Source organism: Chionomys nivalis, chromosome 4 (assembly GCF_950005125.1).
Source record: "Chionomys nivalis chromosome 4, mChiNiv1.1, whole genome shotgun sequence".
In the NCBI taxonomy this organism is placed as follows: domain Eukaryota; kingdom Metazoa; phylum Chordata; class Mammalia; order Rodentia; family Cricetidae; genus Chionomys; species Chionomys nivalis.
The window spans coordinates 21,094,088-21,102,979 of NC_080089.1; the positions used below are offsets into that span (position 1 = coordinate 21,094,088).

Genomic DNA, 8,892 nt, shown 5'->3' on the forward strand with positions numbered 1-8,892 from the left:
TGCGCGTGCGCGCGGCCAGCCTACCCGTCAGAGTCCACCCTTCTCTACGCAACGGCAACATCCGGCGCTAGTCCGTCTCCTAGAGGTTTCCAGTGAGAAACTACTTCCGGTATTTTACGCTTGCGCAGGAGGCAATTTCCAGCCCTTTTCATTCCGATGTTATGCATTTCTACTCGGCCAACGGACTGCAGGAAAAGGATGGCGACATCCGCTATGAGGAGATTCTGGTCCAGTGGGCGCAGTGAAGCGAGTGGTTCCGCGACGGTGGCGGCAAAGCCAGGGATGTGGGCGCGACTGGGTGAGTAGTGGCAGAAGGCGGCAGGGTGGGTGGCCCGAGTGACTGAATCACTGTCACTGCAGCGCTTCTTTCCCTCAGGCACTTGGGCCCGCGCGCTGCTGCGAGATTACGCCGAGGCGTGCGGAGACGCGGCGGCCGCGGCCCGTGCCCGACCTGGCCGCGCGGCCGTGTATGTTGGGCTGCTGGGCGGCGCCGCGGCCTGCTGTGCCCTGGCACCCAGTGAGACGGCCTTTGAGGAGGCCTTGCTCGACGCATCGGGGTCTCTCTTGCTGCTGGCGCCGACCACGCGCAACCGCCACTCGGAAGCGTTTTTGCAACGCCTGCTGTGGCTGAGAGGCCGCGGGCGACTGCGCCACGTGAACCTGGGACTCTGCTCGCTGGTCTACGAGGCGCCCTTCGATGCCCAGGCCAGCCTCTACCAGGCTCGCTGCCGCTACCTGCAGCCACGCTGGATCGACTTCCCCGGCCGGGTCCTCGACGTGGGCTTCGTGGGCCGTTGGTGGGTCCTGGAGAACCGCATGCGTGATTGCGACATCAACGACGACGAGTTTCTCCACCTGCCTGCACATCTCCGCGTCGTCGGGCCCCACCAGCTGCACTCTGAGGCCAACGAGAGGCTGTTCGAGGAGAAGTTCAAGCCGGTCGTGCTCACCGATGACCAGGTGGACCAGGCGCTGTGGGAAGAGCAGGTGTTGCAGAAGGAGAGAAAGGATAGACTGGCGCTGAGCGAGGCCGCTTCACTGGTGCAATCCGAGGTTTCCAGATGAAGCCCAAGGAGCTCCCGCATCTCCAGGCTCAGGCAAACTGTTGGCCATGGATGATGCAGTGAATGAGATGGAGATGAACCGCACTCACTGTGGTTTTGACGGACTGCTTCCCCAGTAGCTGAAGCTGATTGAAAGCCTTCCTGGCCTTGGAGATGGAGCACTTGACTGTTCTCTTTAACCACCAGGGCTATGAGTAGGGAGCCTGTATTGTGTAGCCTGTTGTACCTGTCCTTGAGTGCTTGAGCACTAGCTTAGCTTAGTCTGGCTTCTGTTCTCAGCACTGCAAAACAGAACAAAAATGAACTTTTGCTTTGGGGTTATTGTTTATTTGGTTGGTTTTTGAGGCCAGGATTCCCATACGGCCTAGACTGCCCCTGAATCCTTCCTGAACTCCAGTCCACCACAGTGTACATACGTAGCCCATGCGTAAGTCCTGTTCATGGGGCTACAAAGACATCCTGATTGCCAGTGACTCCCAAGATGCTAAGACCGTTCACATATTCACATTCTTTTTCGAGTGTTTATATGAATTTTTAAGGAAGATCTGGCTCTGTTGCCCAGGCTAGTCTAGAGTTCATGGGCACAAGTGGACCTTCCAGGAGCTGGATAGCTCAATATTCAAGAGTACTGACTGCTCTTCCCTTCCGCAGGGGAGAGCCTCGATTCACGTCTCCCCGTCCTCATAGGGGTTCACAAGCATCTATAACTCCAGTTCAGGGACTCCGACCTTTCCTTTCTGGATTCCTTGGGCACTAGGCAGGTATGTGTTGTACAGACTTGTGTGCAGACAAAACACACATTTAAAAAACGATCCTCCTAAACAGCCTTCCAAGGTTGAGACTGCAATCATGTACCACAGTGGCCAACCTCAGATGATTCTTTTTCAGTTGGAGCTGAGATGTGCTTGTTTGGGTTTTTGTTTGTTGTGGGTTTTGGTTTGGTTTGAGACAGGGTCTGGAACTGGCTATGAAGAACAGTCTGACCTTCAACTCACAGATAAGTGCCTCTGAAATTTGAATTTTGTTTTGTTTTGTTTTTTGTTTGATTTTTCTCTGAGACATGTTCCCACAGCCCAGACCAGCCTCAAAATCAGTATGTAGCAAAGGATAACCGAATGATCCTCTTGACTACATGTCCCAAATGGAGGGTGAAGTGTTTCTGCTGTATCATTGTTGAATACATTTCATTTGTCTTGTGCTGGTAGACAAGCCCTGTACCCCCAGTCCTCTTGGGGTTTTTTGTTTTGATAATTTCTTTATGTAGTCCTTGAGGCCCTTCGACTTAGCCTCTTGCTCTCTCTTTTTCCCCCTCCAGTCTTTCAAGGTAATGTTTTTCTGTAGCTTTAGAACCTGTCCTGGAACTAGCTGCTTTGGATTCTGTCCTGGAACTAGCTCTTGTAGACCAGGCTGACCTCCACAGAATCCACCTGCCTCTGCCTCCCAAGTGCTGGGATTAAAGGCGTGCACCACCACCACCCCACTGACGTAGCTTCTCATAACTAGTAATGTTGTATATTGTCAGTATAGGAGGTAGGTATGGAGGGGAGCAGATTTTACTGTCTGTGTGTATGGCAGCGATTGGAAGCATGGCAGAAGGCTGGAGTGTATTCTCATCCCAAAGCCTACATGTAGTCATATGTCATCACACTGCAGGGACCCTGGAAACAGTTCTGTGGAAAGGAACAAGTTGGGACACATAGGTTGAATCTGACAAGGTTCTAGTAATCCATTTCAAGCTAACAGGAAAGCAAGTCTACCAATGTCAAGTGGCCTGTGACTAGTCAGTCAGTAGAAGCAGGGTCATCCTTGCTATGGGTTTGTCTGTGATGCCCGGACTTCGCTACCCACAGTCCTGGTGCTGTGTGTTTTGCCTCTTTCTTCTATTACCTGATGTACTGACATTGTGGTAGTTCCTTTGTTTGGTTGGGTTTTGTTTTTTTTTTTGAGGCAGGATTTCTCTGAGGAAACCTGGCTGTCCTGAGGGATTAAAGGTGCCCCCACCTCTGGCGTATGGTAGTTCTTAAATCCAGATCTGGCCACATCTTAGGGACTGGCAAGGCTGCTCCGCAGAAGAAGGCACATTCACCTAAGCCCAACCACCTGAGTTCATGCCCTGGAACTCACTTGGTAAGATGAGAAAACTAACTAACTCCTCCAAGTTTCCCTGTGATTTCCATGCCCACAAAATAAACTGTAATAAAGCTTTCTAAAAAGTTGACATGTTCAGGGCTGGAGAGATGGCTTGGAGGTTAAGAGCACTGGTTGCTCTTCCAGACGTCCTGAGTTCAATTCCCAGCAACCACATGGTGGTTCACAACCATCTATAGTGAAATCTGGTGCCCTCTTCTAGCCTGCAGGCATACATGCAGGCAGAACACAGTATATATAATAAATAAACCTTATTTTAAAAAAATTCACATTTTCTCATTTTAGATGTTTTAATTAGCATATTTTAATGATCTGTAATAAGATTCATTAAAGCATTTTTTTTCCCAAGACAGGGTTTCTCTGTAGCTTTGGAGCCTGTCCTGGAACTAGCTCTTGTAGCCCAGGCTGGTCTCGAACTCACAGAGATCCGCCTGCCTCTGCCTCCCGAGTGCTGGGATTGAAGGCATGCGCCACAACTGCCCTGCTAAAGCATTTCCCTTTTTTTTTTTTTTTTTAATTTTTATGGTTTATTTAACTTTATTTTATGTGCATTGGTATGAAGGTGTCAGATCCCCTGGAACTGGATTTTCAGACAGTTGTGAGCTGCCATGTGGGTGCTGGGAATTGAACCCGGGTCCTTGAGAAGAGCAGTCAGTGCTCTTAGCCGCTGAGCCATCTCTCCAGCCCTAAAGCATTTTCTTATGTGCATATAAAGTATTTTTATTTATTCACCTTCTATTACTGTCTCTTGTTTCTTCTCTTCCCAGCTAGCGTGTGTGTGTGTGTGTGTGTGTGTGTGTGTGTGTAGGGGTGTTCTCAGGATGTAATCCTAGCCGGCCTAGAACTTTATGTAGATCAGACTGGTCTTGAACTAACCTAGAAATACCCTTTACTTCCCTAGAACTAGCACTTCTGTTTGCATGTCCTGTGAGTTTAAACTTGATTACAGACTCCTAGAAACCTCCGCACTGACTTGGACACTGAAGAAATTGTTCCTCCTTCCTACAGTAGCTGTTACTGACATAAATCTTCAGGGTGAGGAGAATGGGCCCTGTCTTTGGGAGTCTTGTCTAGGTGTCAGAACTGCTGTAAGTTGAAGACTACAACAGCTAGGGCTGTAGGTGGCTCAGTGGGAAAGACACTTGCCATAAAGCCTGGTGACCTGAGTTTAAGCCTCAAAACTCACTTGATAGAAGGAGATAATTCAGCAGGTTGTTCTCTGAGCTCCACATGCTTGCTTGTGAGCACATACACGCACACACAAATATTTTTTAAGTGCAACATCCAAGTCATGCTTGAAAGTTAGTGTTTGACACCACTCTTCGGTATCTCTGACTCTTTTCTTTTTGCCCTTTCTTCCAGTGTTCCGTGAGCCTTGTAAGGGATGAACAAGTCACACATATAATTTTAAATTATTTTATGTGCCTTGGTGTTTTGCCTCCCTTTATGTCTGCATGAGACTGAAAGGTTCCTTGGAACTAGAGTTATGGTTAGCTGTGAGCTGCCATGTGGGTACTGAGAATTGAACCCAGGTCCTCTGGAAGAGCAGCCAGTCCTCTGAACCACTGAGCCATTTCCCCAACCCCATACATCCTACTTTTGCAAAGAATAAAATCAGCCTTCAGATAGGGGAGGATGGCTTAGCAGATAAAATACAAGCATGCAGACCTCAGTTCAGATCTTAGCACTCACTGAAAAGCAGTGGGCACAGTTCCATACACTGTAGGCTTGAAGACGGATAGTTGCCAGGAGCTTGCTGGCCAGCCAGTCTAACTGAAAAAAGAGCAGTGTGGGGCAGGCGCATGCCTTTGATCCCAGCTTTCAAAGAAAGAGGCAGAGACTGATCTATGTAGTGATATCCTATCTTTTAAGAAAAAGGAAAAAAGAGAGTGGGGAATGGAGCTGTACAATGGTGGTGTAGAGGCAGGCTGATCCTGAGTTCAAGGCCAGCCTGGTCTTCATTGAAAAAAGAAAAACGGTTTTTCTGTGTAATGGCTCTGTCTTGGAACTTACTCTGTTGACCAGGATGGTCTCAAGCTCACTGAAATCTGCCTGGCTTTGAGTCCCAAGTGTTAGATTTAAGTGCATACACTACTGCTGCCCAGCAATGTTTAATTTTTTTAAGGTTCATTTTATGTTTGAGTGTTTTTTTTTTTGTTGTTGTTTTTTTTTTTTTTTTTTTTTTTGGTTTTTCGAGACAGGGTTTCTCTGTAGCTTTGGAGCCTGTCCTGGAACTCCCTTTGTAGACCAGGCTGGCCTCGAACTCACAGAGATCCGCCTGCCTCTGCCTCCCGAGTGCTGGGATTAAAGGCGTGCGCCACCACCGCCCGGCTATGTTTGAGTGTTTTACCTGCATTTATGTGTTATGCATGTGGACCACATAAGCACAGTGCTCAGAGAGGTCAGAAGAGGGCAACAGATTCCCCAGGTCTGGAGTGGTGAGCTGCTGTGTTGGTGCCATGAACTGAACCCAGATCTGCAAGAGTAATAAGTGTTCTTCCACTGAGCCATCTTCCCAACTTTATATAATTTTAAAAGCCTTTTTAAAGCCAGCCAACCAACCAAATGCTTCAGTGGGTAAAAATGCTTGCCACTCAAGTCTGATAACCTGAGTTTGATCCCAAAAAGTTGTCCTCTGACCTTCAGTATGGCATGTTCCAGCACTCTTACACAACATAAACAGCATACATAATTGAAAAGCTTTCTAAATTCTAGTCCTGCTTACCAACCTAAGGCTTTGAGACAAAATCCATATCATCCCAGGTTGATAGAAAACTTGGTATGTAGCCAAGGATGGCCTTGAACTACTTGGCCCCTTAGCTTTAGCTTATTAATGGCTAACTCTTACATATTAATTTAACTCATCTCCATTAATCTGTGTGTTGCCACGTGGCTGTGGCTTACCGGCTAAAGTTCCCAGCATCTATCTCTGGTAGCTCCATGGCTTCTCCCTGACTCTGCCCTTCTTTCTCCCAGCATTCAGTCTAGCTTTCCCCCTGTAGTTCTGTTCTTCCCTGCCATAGGCTCAAAGCAGTTCTTTATTCATTAACCAATAAAAGCAACACATAGAAGGACCTCCCATACCAGGGATTCATTAGACTAGCTTATAAGATCTGTTCTAGAGAACCCTGACTAATAAATACATAGTCAACTTTGGGGAGGGCCTTAAGGCCCACTGATGGCAAGGTGATGTCTCTCGTGGAAATATTCATTCTATGTATATGTGTGTTTCACCTGCATGTATGTCTGCACCATGTGTGTCTGGTGCTCACAGAGGTCAGGAAAGGGTGTTGGATCCTCTGCAACTGGAGTTACAGACAGTTGACAGCTGCCAGAGGTTGCCTGGAGTAGAACCTGGGTTCTCTGCAAGAGCAACAAATGCTCTTAACCACTAAGCCAACTCTCCACCCTTTTTTTTTTTATTTATTTATTTTTTATTTTTTTATTTTTTATTTTTGGTTTTTTGAGACAGGGTTTCTCTGTGGTTTTGGAGCCTGTCCTGGAACTAGCTCTTGTAGACCAGGCTAGTCTCGAACTCACAGAGATCCGCCTGCCTCTGCCTCCCGAGTGCTGGGATTAAAGGCGTGCGCCACCACCACCCGGCTCTTCACCCTTTTTTTAATTTTAAAACTTTGTTTGTTGGTGCACTTGTGCCACAGTGCACATATGGAAGTCATTTCTTGCGGCGAACTCCCTGACCAGCAGGAAAAGACGACCACCAGACGAGGATTCTTCCGGAGCCTCTTGGTTGAAGGGAGAGCGGAAGCGAGGGGCTCCGAGTGCCAAGCGGGCGGCTGCTTATATAGGGGGTAAGGGAATGAGTCGTGCCTGGATTGGCTGATGCTTGCCGATGCGCGCTTGCCGATGCTCCTGGCCACGGGATTGGCCCTAAGCACATCATCCTCACTGCACAGGCGAGAGGCACGGTTCCACTGCATTGCCTAATATGGAGTTGTTCACAAGAGAGGCTGGGGCCAAGCGCCATATTGTAATGGCGGCCACTCGAATCGGCTCCCAGCAGCTCCCCCTTTTTGTTTTTCTCTGTAGGCCAGTGAGAAGGTCTTACTCCCGTTCAGGTCCTCACCTCATGATGCGAGGACCGATCAAAGGAGGCCCAAAACTCCTGGTACTCCTTCTCCCGTGCAATGGAATAAACTCCTGGGAGGTGCAAAGGCAGTACTCAGAGTAAAAATGCATACCTTCCTCAGTGCAATGGAGAATTTCTCCCTGAGAGTGCAAAGGCTATGCAAGGAACAAACCTACTGGCCTTTTAACCATACTTGGGGTGAATCGCCATTCTCCAAAGCGGCTAACGCTTGTAGAACCACAACCTTATCTCGAGATGTTTGAGCTCGGAGGCGGCATATTAGCCAAAGGCAGACTATACATTCTCCTATGCAGCATGCAAAAAACATTCCTGATATCCGAAAACCTTTTGTTGCAGCCTCTAGTGAAATTAGCGGGGGCCCATTGAGGCCCAGAATAGCCTGTACCATTACTCACTTTGCACTTATTAGTGGTATTGGTAGCACAACTAAAGTTGCTCTGTCCAGCCTGCCCTCCCTGAAGTAACACAAAAAGGGGAGAGATCAGAGCAACTGCCATTAACCCTGCAGAGGAGCCATTTATAGGGCGTTAGCAGATTTTAAGAAGGTTCCATTGAACCAAAAAGCCTGTAACATGGGGAGGCCCAAATCCTTGTTGGTAATAAAAAAAGCGGGGGAAAACCACGGCATTGTGGCGAACAGGAATCGGCTTAGGGAAGGCAGACAGTATTCCCCATCTCTGCTCCGCCCGAATCCAGATTGTCATCGCCACCATCATCAGGAACAGCATCGGCGTCATCTTCGACCAGATCATGGCCTTCCTCCATTGGCTGGGAGCAATTGAATCATCCTTAATGGTTCTTGTCAATCGGCACAGAACCCAGTGAGGCACCTCTAGAGGACTCAACACCCTCTTCTGATGTCTTTGGGCACTAAGTCTCCACACGGTACAGACACACATGCAGGCAAAATACCCATACACATAATACACATAAAATAAAAAACCATGCCGGGCGGTGGTGGCGCACGCCTTTAATCCCAGCACTTGGGAGGCAGAGGCAGGCGGATCTCTGTGAGTTCGAGACCAGCCTGGTCTACAAGAGCTAGTTCCAGGACAGGCTCCAAAGCCACAGAGAAACCCTGTCTCGAAAAACCAAAAAAAAAAAAAAAAAAAAAATCTTTACAGTGTACAAATGGGTTATTTCATAGCACACTTACTCCAACAAAGCCACACATCCTAATAGTGCCGCTTTCAATGCTGGGAATTATGGGGCCAATTACATTCAAACTTCCACATTGTTCCAGTACAGCAGAATGTAGCAGTTTGGGCAGGTGTCATCTGGACTTAGGTCTACATCCCTAACAGTGGAAAGGTGAACAGCGTCTTACGGTTTGTGTTGCTGCGACAAAACACCTTGACCGAAGCAGGCTGGGCAGGCAGGGTTTACCCAGCTCACACTTCCACATGGTGGTCCATCATTGCAGGAATCCAGGACAGGAACTTGAACAGGGCAGGAACCTGGAGTTAGTAGCTGATTCAGAGGGCACGGAGGGCTTCTGCTTACATGGCTTGCTCAGCCTGTTTCCTCCCTCCCTCCCTTCCTCTCTCCCTCATGCTCGCCTTCCTTCCTATT

At 48.3% G+C, this 8,892-nt stretch overlaps 1 protein-coding gene across 1 annotated transcript; it reads left to right on the forward strand.

Annotated features, from left to right (window-relative positions):
* Window positions 1–22: 22 nt before the first annotated feature.
* Window positions 23–1,381, forward strand: Timm29 (translocase of inner mitochondrial membrane 29). Its single transcript, XM_057766355.1, has 2 exons — window positions 23–298; window positions 377–1,381. Exons 1-2 carry the CDS (start codon window positions 157–159, stop codon window positions 1,063–1,065), a joined length of 831 nt encoding a protein of 276 aa, XP_057622338.1. The 5' UTR covers window positions 23–156; the 3' UTR covers window positions 1,066–1,381.
* The last annotated feature ends 7,511 nt before the right edge of the window (window positions 1,382–8,892 follow it).

Excerpts from the sequence above, each read along its gene's own strand:
- Timm29 (XM_057766355.1), top strand. The coding sequence starts at position 157 with ATGTTATGCATTTCTACTCGGCCAACGGACTGCAGGAAAAGGATGGCG. Across the intron at positions 299-376 it reads AGGGATGTGGGCGCGACTGG|GCACTTGGGCCCGCGCGCTG; the intron begins GTGAGTAGTGGC and ends TCTTTCCCTCAG.